Here is an 18565-nt window from a genome sequence, read left to right on the forward strand (position 1 = left end):
ATCCCCTTGATTATGTCTAATGTTTTTGACCGGAGGACAGCACGGGTAAGGGGGGGTGGGGGGGTTGAGGTATAGTGCCCAGGGGCACCACATTGTCTTAATACGGGCCTGATTCAGAGTGATATGTTTTAAGAGGTTACTGCTGGTGATTTTGATGCTTTAGACTTACAGTTCATGAAAACCAAAGGTTCAGTTTCTCACAAATCATAACAGTACACACGACCAATAAAGAAAGGAATCTCAATCCACAGGTGTCAGCCCACTGAAAATGAATGCCCAGTTCTACAGTAATATACCTTCAATATGTTGTCAGGACCTGTTTGCATGATTCCTTCTCTTGTGTGAGCTTTTTCACACAAGCCACCCTTCTCATGGCTGCAATCATCTCGATTGCTTGTACCTTGTTTCTTTTCACACATTCTCCTTCAAATCAGCTTTCCATTAACAAGCTTGCACACAGCATTCTGTGACCAGGAAAAAACAGGACTATTGTTGCTGGAGGGACTATGTCTCTCGGCTGGCCTGGGAACGCCTTGTGATTCCTCCGGAGGAGCTGGCCCAAGTGGCTGAGGAGAGGGACGTCTGGGCCTCCCTACTTAGGCTGCTAAAAAAAAAGAGTTAAATTTCTTAGGAACTATTAATGCAGTGTGTGTTTTAAAATACACCGACTGGAGTGGGCAGCAAGGAGACATGTCAGTTCTTTAGCAGATAAAACACGCCAATAAGTCATATTTTCGAGCTATAGGGTAAAATAAATCCAAGAAGAACCTGACTCTTTACCTGGCAGATGAACAGGATGCCTAAAGATCAAGATGTTTTGTCCATTGTTCAAATGTTGCCATAATAGTGTCTTAATTCTTGAGCTTAGGAGCATTTATAGGGTTAGGGTTGAATGATTCGTTGATCAGGATCAAACAAATTAATTAATTTTTCTGAAAATTTGTACGTAAAAGACAGAAAAGAGGTAAATATTTTTCAAGACGCTTGCTTTGTCTTCTTAGAAAGTAAAAGTATACAGAGATAATGATGGATGACTCAAAACTTCTAAAAACAATTTTGGTAGCTCTTTGGTAGAGAATGACTTGTTTCTTTTGACACTGAAGGAAAAGGCAGAACCCCCAAAACAATAATCAAATATTTTAGCATCAAATTACCAGTCACAGTCCACTGGTTCCGCCCTCAGCGTTTGCTGTAATCCTGACCACTGCCTTTAGTATTAATGTTGTTAGGGAGGTTTCCCTAGCTCCCAATTTACAGACACAAAGTTGGCTCCATCCCTAATTTCAACAAATTACCTCCCCCCACCAACAAACACAATAATGAGGGAATCCACTTTGCTCTCTGGGCGCAGCCTTCGTAAACTGATTTGCACTTTTAGCTGTATTGATTGGGGATAAACATCATTTCAGCTTGCTGCATACTGTTCGAATGTTAGAAGTGTTTCCAGCTAAAATTCCCTAATTGTCCTAAATAATATTAGGAAACAGAATGAACTAATGAAAAATAAAAAATATAACATAATTGAAAATGATGAGTGTGTTATTTCACATGTCATTACTGTTTAATGTAATAAACTTGATCCTGTCTTCAGTTCAGTTTAAGGCTAGTGTGTGAAAATGGAAATGAAAGTGTTTTTTTTATTGTATTTTTTTATTTATTTGACTGATATTTTAAGATGAATTGAAAAAAAAATGTATTGGTGTGTTTCATACCTAATGTGTAGTTTAGAATATGGTACAACATGAGAACATTTTGAGTCCCAGTATGAAAAACTACAGGAATTTGGTCTTCTGGGATAAATGGAGGCCTTTTCCGAGTAAAGTGTTAGTTGGAGAAAGCAAATTTAATGATTAATGATTAAGTTCCTGGAATCACAGGGGAATGGATTTGACTGTATTCACACTTTACTGAGAACCAAACCCATTTTCTATGAAGGTTGCTTTGTGTAAACAAAAACAAAACCTGAAAAGAAGTAGAGCCAAAAACCCAATCAAACTTTACTCTCAGGTAGACCGATAAATGGCTCAGACTTGACCATTCTGCCCACTTGTGTAACTATAAGAACCCTTCCAATGAAATTAAAGGAGGGGAGAGGGGGTGCACAGGAAATGCAACAGCTTCAGAGAACATAAGCCACAGCTCTAACATGTTTATTGTTTAATTTAAACCATTGCAATTTCTCTATACAAATAAAATAAGGTCAACTATACATTGTATTTTAAATTAAAACAGCACAATAATACACTAAATGCACATGTAAACTTCCTATTATTGAATTCAAATAGATTAAAATACAAAGTCGCAAAAAGATTATACTTGACCTAATCTTAGAGGATCTTTACAGTACAAGTCACAGTAAAACAACCATCTGATACCATGGCTAGAGAGCTACAAACTGGCTTTTAGCAAAATACGACTCATCCATCTACAAATCTGAATCAACATAACATTTTACAGAAAGTAATGTCTCTAAAAAAAAACACTAAAGAGGCATAAAAATATTTGTGCGCTTTTTTTCTTTGTACCTATCTCCGCAAAGTACAAACTAACAGTGCTTCATGATCTCAGAATGGCTTATTTAATCACTTATGTTGGAGCTCACCACCTCCAATGCAGGACGACAACTATGAAACGATGCTACTTATTCCTGCTAATGCCACTTGCTTGTATGAGGAGGATTTAAATCAAAACGCAGAGGGTGGCAGAACACCCTGGCTGTCGTTGTTGGCTTCCAGGAACTGGCTGCAGGCAGAAAAAGTGCTGTAGAAGCTGGAGGAGAGGCCAGCCACATCTGTGGAGATGTAGGGGAGGACTCCTGGCGTGGCCTGGTTGTAGTAGGTTAACTGGAAAAAAAAAAAAGGGAGGATGTATTTGCACTTGTGCTGCAAGCAGCGGTTAACCAGGCTGCAGAGTTAGACATTGGGCTAACCTTGGTGACTGCACTGGACTCCTCCCAGATGGTGAAGCCAGCACAGAGCACCTCTCCTCTGGAGAAATCCTCTGTGGGCGGGTGATTGGGCAAGGTGACAGAGCGCAGAGCGATCAGATACGGGTCCCTGGGAGCGGCAAAAGACAACTTTATGAAGACGTTTTAGTCCAGTGCAAAGAGGTACAAGACAATGGAGGTGCAAAAGAGACAGAACTCGTAGAAAAAGAAAAGGATTACTCAGATGAGTCAGTAATACATACAAATTGGAAACCGTTGTATAAACTAATTATACAATTTAGGCAATTGGATCATGGGATCCATTGCAGAGCCCCAGCAACAGTTTAAATTATGTCAAGGAGCACCGCAATAAATGAGCCATGAAATAAAAAATTCACAAAACGCTAACAAAATTATATTCAATGCTGTCTTATATCATTTGAAATTAAATTTAGTAAATTTTTTAAATATTTAAAAATGATTTGATATATTACTGACATACAAATTATTATGGATATATTTATTCGTGTATGTTTGATATTTATTGTATAATAATGTGTAAATAATTAATACATTTATTAATTCATTACATTTTTCCATTGAAATAGGATGAAATAGCATGAAATAGGTCAATAATATTTGGAGAGCAATTAAAACCTTATATTTACTAAATGAAGGATGATGATGATTGATGATGATGATTACCATCATCACCATAGAATGTAGAAACTTTAATATGACTAATATGATCTAAAATTAAAAATAAATTATATCCTTTAATTCATTTTAAACAGCAATCTATGGCAGGGTTTCTCAACCCTGGTCCCCAGGGCTCACTGCCCGGCGTGTTGTTGGTGTTGCCCTGGTGTCACACGCCTGACCTAATTAAATGGGTGAATAACAGACATCCGAAGCCCTTGGTGGCATGATGAAGAGGTCATGGTCTCATCTGGTGGCATTTAGCAGAGACACGCCTCAAATATGCAGAACAGTGGGCCCTGAGGACCATGGTTCAGAAATACTGATCTGTGGTATTCTCTCTCACATGTTTTTTCTTCTCTCATAATATACAAATATTGAAAAAAAAAAACATTGGGAAAGAAAAGCCAATCATCAAAATCAAATTAGAGTGAGCAAATATTTTTAGGGCAATATATTGAACATGGGATTTAAATCCACACAAACTGTTATCTTTATTTACTCAAAACAATTTGAACAAAATGGCGGCAGAAGTCACCAACCAACCTTATGAAATCATGTTAAAATAAAGGAAAGCTGGAAAACGGGAAGTAAATGTGAAATGTCATTTTACAGCACCTGGAATCACACGGCTTCCTTCTAGATGCAAGCAAGATAAAATCTTTCCCTTTGCCCCCTTTGGTGACAGAGGGCGTAACCACGCGATAAAGGGTGTCATCCTCATCCACCTGGTTGATCACCTCGCACTCCCTGTGGTTGAAACATGGACAAGCCATGAAAACACGCAGCGTATTCAAGGCTTTCAGACATTTTTGTATTTGAAAGCAATGCCACACGCATGCATTCATCTGGGAGTTACTGGTATTTAGTTTTTTTATACCAAAGAGCCTTCACAGATACAGTAAATCTCCCCCGTGTGTTGCTGTCAGGAGGTAAACTCTGGGAGAATCTAATGATCTCCTGTCAGCACCGTGTTGGAGGTGTGTGGATGTTACTGACTCATAATGCCGGTCCCACTCTTTTCTCCTCCTCAGGTCCGACAGCAGATGGAACGCCTGCTCTGCCGGGACGCCGACGTATATCTCTACCTTCACACAAAGCGTGTGGTTTTCCTCCAGCGTGTACAGCCTGACCTATCCGTGGGAATTGTATAAACAGAGTTTGTTCAGGGTATCAACATATACAGTGCCAGTGAGAAGTTTACATACATTCCCACCGTGGGCACAAATGTGACTTTTAGCTTGGGGCTTTTAAGGATGCGTTAGACCAGGGGTGTCAAACTCATTTTGGTTTAGGGGCCGCATACAGCTTAATCTGATCTCAAGATTATATAGAACTGAAAATATATATATATAAAATTAATTTCACTTTTACACAATATATTATGAATAACCTCAGCGTTTTTAAGAAAAGTATGTGCAATTTCAACAATACTTTTACTCAGTTAAACATTTACTTGTGCATTATGCATAAGAACTGATCACAGTGATTGTACAATGTTGAAAAACATTTATTCACATTTTTTGGAACTTAAAAACATTGTTCTAGATGACAAAATACATCAAGCAGATAAAAATTAAGAAATGTTTTTAAAATCAATTTTCCACATCTGAAGCTCAGTGCTACCATCTGCTGATTAAAACACAGCGCCCCTCATGGACATTATATGAACTGCAGATTTTCGATTAAACAAAGTACATGTTTTTTTCAATAATTGTTTTATCATTCTCTTCCTTTTATCTCCTCTTTCTTTCACCTTTTGTTTTCTTCTTCTTGGTCTCCTTTTCCTCTCTTACTTTCCCATTGTAGTGTCCATATCATTTGAGATATTCCCCGCATGAATCATAATGATAATGCGTTTAACCACCAGGCCGGACTAAATTGTTCGGCGGCCCGCGGGCCGTATGTTTGACACCCCTGCGCTAGACCCTCCTTTTCCCAGGGAGGAATGACTTTATGATATACAACTGTGGTGATTTTTAAAAGAAAAACTAGGTCAAAATTATGCAAAGAAATTGCAGACCTGTCCACATTTTGCACCCAGAAGCAAGATTCTGCCAATGTCCTACCTGGATGTTAGACTACTCTTCTCAACATTCACCTTGACTTTTCTTGTCTTTTTGGTCGAAAAGATCAATCTCTGTCTGCTCTGACAATAAAAATTGTAAACCTGTCTCCAAAATATATTTGATTCATCCGTAGGGGCTATTTCACATGTTAATCAAGCTAGAAGCTGGTGACTTTGGAACAGGGGTTAAATAGGGGTCAATTCTAAACATCTTAACTAATTTAATTTCTTCTGGAAGTGACAGTTTAGGTCAGATGGCTGAAGCTGCACACAGCTGGGTCCTCCACCAGGACATCCATCCTAAACATCACCACTGCTTTTGAAATGGGCTTCCTAAGTTTAAATTGTCCAGCAAAGGAAATGTAAGACTTGACTGTTGAAAACAGTCAAGATGAGGTTGTATTCAATGTATATATTTCATATTATCAGCACTAAATCATATCTGACCATTTCTTGCTTCTAAATAACACAATAATGAATGTAAGCTGGAAAACCAAAGCTACCTTGGTTAATTTAGCACGCCACACTGACCTTATTTTTCTCTGAAGTTAAGACCCAGTTGTTCCTGGTATCCATCAGTTTCAGGGCTGATACGTTGTTGTAGCTAAGGTAGATCTGAAGAAAAAAAAAAAAAAACGAACGCTTGAGTGAACTCATGAGCTTTAGCACCATATCTGGAGGCCCCTTGATTGCTTTTGTGAATTACCTGGTTACTTGGATCCCAGGGCACAGACAAAGGCACTTCGGTTTGCTTGCAGGAGATGATATATTTTCTGTAAACATTGAGGAAAGCGATGACATTCCTCGAGCACAAATCAAAGACCACAAATCTGACCGGTGTAAACACTTTTGACTCGAGCAGCAGTCAGTCCAACACGGTTGGTTACTAAACAGAAGAAACACAGATTATAGTGGAGGAAGGGTGTTTAGGAGCAGAACAATGAGCTTTTTATTCTTAATAAACTTCCCACCAAAGTCTGCTCAGCTGTGACACGCAGCCCAGCCAAACCATTTTCTATTAAAAAGTACTGTAAACAAGGGCCTTTGTCACACTATTTAAAAAAAAAAAACTACACAATAATGGTAACTAGAAGTAACAAATCATGTAAAATCATTGGAAACTTTTCCCAATATTTAATCATAGTTGTAGCTTGCTTAATTTAGTTAGTGTTTTGTCTTTGTAAAGTGCCTTGAGACAACATTTATTGTGAATTGGTGTTGCATAAATAAACTGAATTGAAGATATAAAGTATATTAAGACTTTCAAAATAAGACATTGTTTTATTTCTTGTTCTGTATACAGTTTAATAAACCAACATCAGCAATCTGAGATCTACTTTGAATCAGTCTCAAAACATAAAGCTGATCCTAACAATTATTACAGCCTTCTCGCCTCAAACAGTGCAACTGTAACAAGGTAAGCATTTGTTTTATTTAGACAGGTTGCAACTCTTATACTCACTGTACACCCACTGAACTTCCTCACATTATTTTACATATTTTACATACCCCGATATATATTTTTTGGGACTTCATGTGACAGACAAACACAAACCAGCAATTAACTGTAAAATGAAAGGAAAAGGATACATGCGTTGCAAAATGTTTTACAAACAGAACCAAAAAGTGTGGCATGCAATCTGTTTTCCAGCTCCCTGTATGCTGATACCTCTAAATAAAACCCAGGTTTTCCCGCTACCATCACTACCACCCCCATGTGATAAATGGTGGCAATGATACCTTGCTAATGTTTCACAGGGGACAGGGAAGCTGGTCAAAGTTAATGGGAAGACAAATCAGGGTAAATACAGGGAAATCCTAGAAGAAAACTTGTTTAGATGTTGGGAACAAGCGCTGTGGCAGAGGTTCACCTTACAGCAGGACGCTCCTGAACACAGTACTAGAGCTACACTGGATTCATTTAGATCAAAGCGTTAGAATGAATTTGATTCAAAGATGCTTTATTGTCTTGGCACATTTGACATCCATGGACATTTTAGTGAGTCTCCTCAAAAGAACACCAAACATTCACATTTAAAACCCCCTCCCTTCATTTCTTATTTTCACCGCACACACTCTCATATACACACCAAGTCCAGCTGAGCTATGTGCCAACATTTTCAGATTCTAGATGTGTGAAGCTGGTAGACGTGCGTCAAAGACTATCTGACTCAAAGTATTGAGTCAGAAGCTGAATACAAATTACACTTAAAAAAACATTTTATTTGTTAAAACGGCTTGAAAAACACCTTTCCTTCAATTTCACAAGAATCGATATTGGTCCATCCCAAAATCCCGATGACACTGATTGAAGTTTGTAATTTTAACATGACAAAATGTGAAAACTTTCAAGCAGGGCACCGTAAATGTGACATACCTGTCAAGGCGAATCTTCTTCCTGGCAATAGCTTCTTTGTAACGTCTTTTTCCATCCTTTAAAACACGTGAAAACCGTAATTTAATCCAGACAAAGGATAGCCCTCTTATGAATGTTGATTTATGTTGCCTCCGAGCGGCACAAAAACAACTCTGAGACCATACCACAGGCTCGGGTCTTAGGTGTGGCAGCGTGCGGGGCTTCCTGTCGCTGTCCAGCACCTCAAAGGTCATGAAGGCACTGTTGATATGGCGCAGGGGTTCTCCACCCTGATAGGCCTCTGCACAAACTCCCACCTCCATGCTGCAGCACAGCAAGTGTAACAAAATACAGATTTTTCAGAGAGGCACACTGCGCTGTAAACGCTGTTACAGCCCTGACAACGTCACGTTGATCTGGGCCTTGCTTATTGAAATCTTTGAGATAATATGGAGACCCACCTGTGCTTAAAGGCATTGTTAACTATAGCTTTCAGCACCAGCCGGTCGCCGATGTGAGACGGCCCACGGAAATGGAACATGTCTATGGTCCTCAGGGTTGGGTGGGCGTTACACAATCGACTGAATCAGAACATGGAAAAGCAAAAAGAGGAATTTCTTTTTTTCCTTTCAGACTCATGGCAAATAAAGAACACAGGCTTGAAAATATAGGAGCTCCATTTTTCTTTTATGCTCATGCAAATAGCGACCTAATAAACCGTATCGCTTGGATGCCACATGCTACATCCGAGCAGCTAAAGTATGTGAACAGTCACTACAATTAAAGTGATTAATGACAGTGAAGATATGAATGCGTGTTTGGGTTTTACTTATTTAAGGACATGGATGCATTAAACAAGGTCTCATTAGATCGAAAAAAATGTAACATTAACACCAAAGCGGATCTCTGAAGAACAAACTGCTGATGCTCTTAAGGCTAAAGGTTGTTACACATTTGATTTCTACTTCTAGTTAACACTTCAGAATACAGTGTATATGGGGAAAAACAAGACCATTGGTTATTCTAAAATAAGAATTGTTTCTCTCAAAGTAAGTCAACCAAAACATATCAGTCAAGAACACAGTTCAAAGTTTTCGTTTTTGCACATTTGCCTTCTCAAAAAGATCATGTGAACAAGCCAGGGAGCTTTTGGAACAGTTTTACTATGCAAAGACGACAAACATTAGATTTTTTTGATAAGGGAAGGGTTACGGTGGGAGGTGAGAAAACCACATTAGCAGTGATGTGGTGGTGCTATCTTGGTTTGGGCTCGTGCTGTCTCTGGACAAAGAGGGCTTGTTATCATTTGTAGAACCGTGAGTTTTGATTCATCCAAGTGAATTCTAAAGGAACATTTCTGGCACTCTCTCCATGGATTGAAGGAAAAGTGAAATAAACAGCAGAAAAAAAGGAAAAAACAAGTCTGGGAAATCAAGTTGTTCAACTTTAATATTGTGTAAATGATGTCATCCAGGATTTGAAACAGTTTTATATCATAAATAAACTTTCCTCAGGTTGACCGTCGGAAATGATCTCTTGGAACCTAATTAATTATTCATATAAATCTTTAGTTGTTTCTACATAAAAGGGGTCACACTAAAAGTTGATAGAAAGGATGAATTCCTTAGCCACTACCTTTTTTAAAACTTAAAGATACATTTTTCAAAACTTCTGCTATATTATCAGATGTATATTAGCAGAATTACTGAAGTTGCATGTAAAGTGCTGTCCAAAAGTATTCACATCCCTTCAGTTTTCTTTTACATCTTGCAGAAAACCAAACATTAAACTTCAATGAGTTTTATTGGGATTTTATGTGAAAGGCTACTACAGAGCGGTGGATTACTATAAGGTAGAAGGAAAATTAAACCTGGCTTTTGAATCTTTTTTAATACAAATGAAATAATTGTGTATAGTGGTGCCAATGCGAACCAAAGGGCTGAATGCACTACAAAGAGCCAAAAGCGTTAGAGACATACAAATGATACAAACTCCAAAACAGGCAAAAACCAAGTGCAGCACAAAATTGGGGCAAAACAAAAATGCTGCAATCACAGAAATGAAACAGAAGTAGAATGAAAAATGCTGCAAGTACCAAAAACAACAAGTTAAAAAAAAGCCGCAAACCCTGCACACTTTATGTTGCATCTGTCCGCCATCTGTGATTGCAACACTTTTCTTTTGCAGCATTTTTCTTATGCATTTGTTTTTTTGTGTTTTGGCGTTTGCATCATTCATAACTCTGCAGCGCTCCTGGCCGTTTGTGTAGCTTCTGCACCTGTCGGCCACTGTACTTGGGTCCGCACTCTCCATCATCTTCTCAGACAAACCTCGGAGGTTCGCACAGAACATCTGTCTTTGTTTTGAGATGAAATTTCCAATGTGGGCCTCATTTACTAAGTAAGTGAAAGCAGTTGGTGGCAAACGATTTTATTCAGGTTAATCGGCACGTGAAATGGGCTGAATAGGGCAAGCCACATTTTTTATTTGTAACAAAAAATGCAAAGACCACGTCCCTTTTGTACAACAAAGTCATGCTCTACTTTTCGTTGGTTTAGCTCAAAAATATTGATAACATAAATGAAAGTTTGTGGTTGTAACGCAACAAATTTTGGAAAAAAAAAGGTCAAAGGGTGTGAATACGTTTGCTAGCCACTTTATAAGTGGAGTTCTTGCGACGAAAGCAATGCATACCTTGCTGCAATTGTAGCCACATTTTCCATCCAGGCCATGATCTGGCCTCCAAAAGTGCTGACTTGATGGTTGGCATGGGGTGGAAGCACCAGCTCCACGCTCTCCACTCGTGTCTTATCAGCTGGCACGGCATCCTCATACTCCTGACATTCTCCTGATGAAAGTGCCAAAGGAAGAAGCTGTAATCCTTCTCACTTTAGAGTGCCGTGTTGTTCTAAGACCTTGTGTTCATACCCAGCTGAGCTGTGCTGCTGCTCAGCAGGTCTGTGATAATCTCAGCGTGGATGAGCCGCATCCTCCGCCGCTCGGCAGCCAGGCTGTACTCCATCTGCTCCACTTGTGTATGAGGGATCACCTGCTTGAGCTGTACCTGAGTACAAAACACCAAAAAAAAAAAGGCGGGGAAAAAAACAGCTGAAGCTAAGTGAGCTTCAGCCAAGCGCTGCTTTGCTTAAAATATTTTTACTGTCCTCGCTTAATCACCTTTCCAGCTTCAGTTCGTCTGGAAACATAGGTGGCAAAGGCGTGGCAAACCTTCCACTGCCTGTCGGTGTAAAGGTCTTCACAAGTCACCAATATGCCCACCTGAAATTCAGAGAACACAATTATCACTTTTTTTTTTAAATGTGGGAATAAGGTTCTTTTGACAAAATTCACTATAATAAAACCCCAGAGGGACTTGCACTAACCTCCATGCTAGATGTGAAGGCTCTGTTGACTTTTGCGATGATATTGACAACCTGTCCAACCCTGAAGGAGACAGACAAGGACGCTTCTTTACTATCAACATGATTATACTCAACACAGTTTGTTCCCTCTCTACCCTCAGCTAGAACGTCCAGCCAACAGTAAGACAGCTGACTATAAATGTGGGAAATCTGTAGTAATTGAAATTGAGTACATTATGTTTTAATATTTTCTAAAGAAAATAATTCCTAGCATGATTCTAAGTGAATATTAAAATGGAAAATGGACTTTGCCATTCAATATTTTGCTAAAAACCTTGAGATCAAAAAGCTAATTGTTAAATTCAACAGCCAAATCTGACATTGCTTGATCAAGTCCCTGCCTGATAATACCTTACCCTGATTGGCTTGTAACTAGTTTTTAACAAGTTTTATGATGTTGCATATATGCTGTTTTATCTGTTTTTTATCTCGTTTGTTTTTATTGTGAAGCACTTCATGGATTTTATCCTGTTATATAAATAAAGTTTACTTACTTACCCTATTGTGTGTTCAAAGTGGATGTCATCGACCGACGCAGTGACACAGGAACAACCTGCGTGCCTCTCAGCTGGGACAGGAGAGATTACACTAAAGTTAAGAAGAGTTTTTACTAGTTATGCGCATTCATTTAAATATGTGAAAGCACCGGCTGCAGACTTTATCACTGTCATATAGTTATATATGTGGGGCAGGAGCTTAGGAGTTTGTCTTGTTGCCGGTTTGAACCCCCGCTCCGACCATCTCAGTCTTTGTGTCCTTGGGTCAGACGCTCCACCAGCTTTGCCTGTTAGGCGTGGTCAGAGGGCCCGGTGATGCCGATTGTATGGCAGCCTCACTTCTGTCAGTCTGCCCCAGGGCAGCTGTGGTTACAAATGTAGTTCACCAGGGTGTGAATGTGGTGTAAAGGGCTTTGAGGTTCTCAGGACTTGATAAACCACTATAGAATTACAGATCGTTTACCATTTATTTTGACTGATTCCTATTATGTTGCAACTTTCAATTGGAAACTTGCTAATAACTACAAGACGACACATCAGTCACAGTTCATGAACAACATCCTTACGTTTCTGTTAATAGATAATAGATAGATAATTGTCGTTGATATTGAGAATCCTCTGAAAGAAAGTCGGAGCCATTTATTTCCATGTAAAAAAGACACATAGCCCTTTTTACCTGTTTTAAGTCAGGTATGGCTACCAATATCATTTCTGTTTGCTAAATGCCAAAATATTGAGGAATTTTATAGAGAATTGCTTTTTTGCCTTTCTTCAAATTATGAAGTTCACATACACTTAGATTACTATGGCTTTATATATTTTTTTTTTTTCAAGATGACCACGTTATGGCTTTGCAAGCTCATCCACAAAATCTCAGTCAAATTTACACATACACTTGTTGATGAATTTTAACATACTTCAGGGCAACTTGTGTGATATCATAGGATATTCAAAAGGCAAGATATGAGGAAGAAAACTGTCCACATGTCTGGTTTATACTTGGATACAATTTCTAAATGCCTGAAGATGTCACATTAATCTACAGTATTATATGCATAGATAACCACCGTGGGAATGTCCAGCAATCATACAGATCAGGAAGGAGAGCGATTCTGTATCGACAATTGCGGGTGCGGGGTTTGGACCAAAACGTGTGCATCAAACCCTGAACAAAATACCTTGTGAAGATGCAGCTGAAGCAGCTAGCAGAGTTTCATTATGCAGAGAGAAACGAGTCCTGAAACCGACGTGGGCTGAAAGACTACAGAGTACATAGAAAGGAAGAAGCCACCCCCTCGAAAGCAAGACAAGAATTAAGATTGCAATTTACTAATGAGCTTAGGAGCAAATACCTTTACTTGATAGTCATAGCTTGTTGCTAAAATTGACGTGTTTGGTATAAATGACCATCCTTAGATTGGAAAGAAAAGTGTTGCTTGGACAGTAAGGTTTATCATTTACCGCTGCAAGCAGCCTATACATGCAGCATTCAGGCCTATAAGTGAGAAACCTCTGTTTTTTTAGGTGTTTTTTTTGTACTCTAGATCTCTGAATCTAGCTGCATGCAGAAGTGGGCTGAGAGCTAATTCCCTCCAGATGAAAAGCAAAGGTTTCAGCTGTGAAGCCTATCCCCTGATGCTGTGCTGAGTGTCTGTGTGGAAACTCAAAGCCATAATGGAAGAGGTGGGGACTATCACCAGCCATTGGCCAGTAGCTAGAGCTGCTTGCCATGGAGACTCTGGACGCAGGCTGCTGGAAAGACATTGCTGACTGAGAGCAGTCTTGGTTTATTTTTTCTGTGCTGCCCCCTACTGTTAGGGCATCAATGTATGTGGTAAGTGCTGCCCCTCTTATATGCGTTATTTGACTTCCTATATAGACAATAGGCAATACTTGCAGATATCTAGTCAAAAGAAAAACAATGTTCTTTTATTGTATTCTTTAATAAATATAACAATACAAATAAGTTGTTTGCTAACTGTTAGTCGTTACTTGTAAATATGTTTTAATTAAAAATAAAAATTTCCTTTACTTGCTATTTGTATTTTTTTTATTTTATTTTTTTGGTCTTTACACTTTTATGTATGACTTTGTATTTATTAAACATTAGAATTGTTTGTGTGTCTTAAAGCTCATTTTGCTTTTTTATTTAGTCATATTTTAAAAAAAATGTCACCTCTCCCTGTTAATTGTGTGTCGGTATAGACATTTTATGTCCCATTTCTAATTTTGCAGTACTGTTTTTGTGGCTCTTCTCTGTGATTTAATGTGGTTTTACACTCATGGGAAAAAGAAAGTTCACCTTTTACCTATTTACCAGGACCAAAACCTATTTAAATCTAACCAAATGTGTATAAAACCACACCATAGATTCCTCCATGCCAGTAGTTAAGACAGAAGGACAAAATATGAACGTTTGGGAAAAATAGGTACAAAAAAAAAGCATACCAAATTGGTTATCATTGAATTTAAATAGTACCTTCTTTTTTTTATCAGATTTGTATATGTGTTGGATTTAAAGCACAATGGATTAAATGAAAGAGATGAGGTAAATGTGATCGTTATTTTGTTTTGTGTAGTTTTCAGATTTATTTAAAGCGTAAAATGAAAAGGATTTCCCGTTCCGCCCTACCTGATAAACAGGCGGTGGAGTCCATCCACTTGAGCAGCTGTCCCACACTCAGCTCCCAGCAGTGGTTGGCATGACAGGGCAGCACGATCTGGCTCATCTGCACCTCAGTGGGGTTTCTGTACACCTCGCCGTTCTCTTGTTTAAACTGGGGATCCAGCGTGGTGTCTGCATCTTTCTCCTCTGACGTCATAACGCACAACTAAACAGAATGGAAATGGGTACAAAATAGCTGCATAACAAACTGAGCCTCTCCTGAGTTAATTTAGAGTGCATATTTATAACCACTCAAACTTTTTCCACAGTTTTCCAGGCCACAACCTCTAACATTCCTGCATTTTGTTGAATGTTTGTGGGGTTTTGTTGGCAATACAATCTAGTTTAGAATTGGGAAGTGGAAGGGAAAGGCTTTGGATGGCTTTCAATAACTAAAAAATATGGAAGCGTACTTGCGTCCTTTTTACTTTAATACCCCTTTAAGGAGACTGCTACAAGTTTAACTCCTCCCAGCCAATGGGTGGTGTATTTGCCTCTTATTCCCACTTTCAGTTGTACTGTTTGCCAGCTGGTTGCCAGGTCCTTTATTTTTAGCATTAGCAAACATTTAACTTTTCTGTCCAGAAGGAAAGCGGCAACCTTCGCGTGGCTTCTGAGCCCCCTTTACTTCCTTAAGTCAACACCAACGCTCAAAAACTTGACTGATGTTCTCATTTTGCTTCTTTTTTGCTCTGCTTGAATCTAAGAACCGTAACGCAGAGAAGAAGTCATTTCTCAGGGCTATAATGGAGCTACTACGATCTGGCAACACCTGAGCTCCATCTCACTGACTTCAACCTACTACTCCAATTGGTGCAGAATCCTTTCGTGCCGACATTGGCATCCTAACCGAAAGTAAATCTTTATATATTTTGGACCCATCAAAATTTTTAAAACAGTCATTTATATACTACACATTTATTTTTCAGTAAAATTAAGATTTTTATTTTCTGCACCACTTTAGATGTTCTGTGGATGTATAGTTTTGGTAAAATTATTCATCTTGAAGGAGAAGTTGTAGCTATGACCTTCAAATAATATCCAGTGCAACCAATAGCCGTCAGAAGTCTACAGATTTTAGTAATATGTGATTAACTTGTTCTCATTATAAAAAGGTTCATGGTAACTCTGGAGGAGCTGCAGAGATCCACGCCTCAAATGGGACTGTTAGTGGTCATGCACGCCTCAAATCCTGCCTTTATGGAGGAGTGACAAGGAGAAAGCCACTGTTGAAAACTAACTCAACACATCAACCTTGACACACCATCCCCACAGGGAAACATGGTGGTGGCTATAACATGCTACTGTATGTGGACGTTTTGCTTCAGTGGTAGCAGAGTTGATGGAACCTGTTATACATCAGTCTCAAGATGTACCAGACTAATTAATATACAGCCCAAAACTTATTTAGCCAGATGGGTAGACCATATTTTTCATATTTTTACTTGTAAACATTTTTAAAACCAGGCATAATTTTTCTGCCACGTTTGTGGTTGCAATGGGATAAAATGTGGACAACGTTGGTGGAGTATGAGTAGCCTACTATATGAACTGTACTGGGAGTTTAAATTACACATTAAAAAGCTGTATCCACATTATATGGAAATATACTCAAAGTTTTTATAGGTTTAGTTAAAAAAAAAAGTCAGATAAATTAGTTTTAAATAGTCTTTGCCACATCGGAGAACCCCACATTCTTCAGCCCACTCAGGACTTTCAATAATCTTCGGATAATCTGCAAATGCGCTTCACTAAATGCGCAACATTTCTATCCCTGCGCTAAATCTGATCTGAGGCTCTGCGTTGTTATGTAGTATTTGCGGCTAAAAACCTTGCTTTCAAGACGCAACTCTCCACATATAGACTTTGCTTTTTAACGCAAGCCGGGACACGTCCCTCTCCGGCGCAGTGGACAAAACTATTTCAAGACATGCAGATAGAGACGGGGCATTCAGGGGAAGGCATTTGCTGGGTTACTGTGCCTGCAGAGAGTCCCACCTGTGCCCCCCAATGCAATCTGCCACGGCATTTTACGCATTCATCCCCACGGAAATAAATAACACTCACAAACTAACTCGTTAAGGCGTTCCTTGGACCATACGGGGCTGTAACCGTAATATTTATATAAAGTTGACGCCAAAACATGTCGGACTTTATAAAGAGGAAAAACGCAGAAGTGGCTTACTCTGTTTTACAACCCAGCTGAAGTCCAGGGAGATCCAACAGACGTCTTGTTAGAGCGCATCGAACCGAACCATGGGTCTTTTTCTTATTCCTTTTTCTTATTCTTATTCCTCTGGACGCACAGTCCCCCAAAACAGAGCAGCAACGCAGGAAAACAAGCCGCTTAATAACAGAAGTTTTGCCAGCGGAGGGGAGGGAGCGCCAGGGACACCACCCCCCTACGGAGCTGGCAGTATGCGCACTTCTTTTAAGGTGGACCTGGGGTGACCTCTGATTGAATCAAAACGCCGTATACAGGCTACGCGTGAAAGGAGGCGCTCATTTAAAACTATCGCCGCGGACAGTTAGTTTAAACTTACTCGTTTACTCATTGGGGGGATGCAAACTAGTTTCCCTACATCTCAAAGTTTGGGACCAATGCGGTCTGCGACTGTGATGCAAATTTGCAAACTGCCCTGCAAATGGAAACAGCGCAGACAACATATCTGCATTTTAAATTTGACGCCGGCAACATGTTACAAAACAAGATGGGGCGGAGGCATGCACCCCCCCCCCCCCCCCCCCCACCACCACCACACACACACACACACACACACACACTGTCTGCGTTGCTTAACCATCCAACACTGGCTGGTTGGGACCAGTTGGTTTAGAAACTAAAACCTTTTTAACACCCTTGTCACCATGAAACTGTTGGATAGCTTGTCTTACTTTCAGAAGCAGCAAATGTCCAGTGCCCTATAGTGGCTGCCTCTAGGTAATGTGTCCATTCAGCCTTGTCTTGATTGCTGAATTTAGCAATCCTTTGTTTAGAATGCCTAAATGACTGCCGACGTTGGGGCAAAACTTAAAATTGCTCAGCAGTTATGATACCCACACTCCTGCAACGATAGTATCATAATGGACGAGCTCCCCCAGCAATAACTAGCCATTTGTTCTCTTTTTCCTATTTGGCCTAAAAGACAAAAGAGATTTTTTTCAGGCCACTGTAAAGTTCTTCAGTCTGGCTCAATGACCAGGAAATGATTAAAATAATAATCTCAAGCCCTGAGGAAAATGGGATCCTTTTTGGATCTTGAAAAAAGGGAAAACACATTCTCTCTCTCTTTTTGTATGGTACATGGTAGAGTATTAACTTGTCTGCGTACTACTTGGGTTGGTTGTTAGAACGGATTTACTCGGTTGTTTACTGAGCCCATTTCATTTACACTCTCATGGCCAGTTTTGACTGAACAGACCGAACCGAAATATTAAAGCCAGTCCCTCTTTGCGTTCCGTTGGTCCTGAGAAGCGTTTTGAGATTTCCTAAACTTTACCGGTTTTCGGCATATTAAGCATGAGCCGTTACCACTATACAGAGTTTTTCAAAAATACTTAAAATCGTGGATAAAATACAAATCCTTTAAAGGTAAAAAAGTTTTTCATGAGGTTTCTGACCCTCCCATATCTATTGCTGTGCACTGCTGGCTTGCTGAATGAAAAAAGGCTACTCTACCTTTCAATTGCCTACAACAAATCAGGCTATGGAGATACTATGGGTTACGTTAAATAATCAATAACTATAGATAACATTATTATAAAGGCAAGACAAGTCAAGGCAAATTTATTTGTATAGCACATTTCAGTACAAAGACGATGCAAAGTTGTTTACATGATTAAAACATAGGAAAATAAAACAGAATAAAAGCAAGTTGGAATAAAATGTAGAAATAAAATAAAACATGGCAAAATAGAAACCAAAGCCAATA

The 18565-nt window shown here is 39.3% G+C and overlaps 1 protein-coding gene across 2 annotated transcripts; it reads right to left on the reverse strand.

Annotated features, from left to right (window-relative positions):
- Nucleotides 1-2118: 2118 nt before the first annotated feature.
- Nucleotides 2119-17025, reverse strand: acot11b (acyl-CoA thioesterase 11b). 2 transcript variants are annotated; one of them, XM_012864855.3, is made up of 16 exons: nt 16819-17025; nt 14601-14799; nt 11970-12039; nt 11433-11493; nt 11227-11328; nt 10978-11107; nt 10744-10897; nt 8511-8630; nt 8235-8373; nt 8071-8126; nt 6400-6466; nt 6225-6308; nt 4625-4758; nt 4244-4375; nt 2930-3056; nt 2119-2843 (listed from the first exon to the last, which is right to left on the reverse strand). In XM_012864855.3, the coding sequence occupies exons 2-16, from the start codon at nt 14788-14790 to the stop codon at nt 2685-2687; spliced, it is 1725 nt and encodes a 574-aa protein (XP_012720309.2). In that variant the 5' UTR covers nt 14791-14799; nt 16819-17025; the 3' UTR covers nt 2119-2684. The 2 variants fall into 2 exon arrangements, with proteins under 2 accessions (XP_012720309.2, XP_012720308.2); XM_012864854.3 differs by having other exon boundaries at nt 10978-11113; nt 16819-17024.
- Between the last annotated feature and the right edge of the window lie 1540 nt (nt 17026-18565).

Source organism: Fundulus heteroclitus, chromosome 9 (genome assembly GCF_011125445.2).
Source record: "Fundulus heteroclitus isolate FHET01 chromosome 9, MU-UCD_Fhet_4.1, whole genome shotgun sequence".
In the NCBI taxonomy this organism is placed as follows: Eukaryota; Metazoa; Chordata; class Actinopteri; order Cyprinodontiformes; family Fundulidae; genus Fundulus; species Fundulus heteroclitus.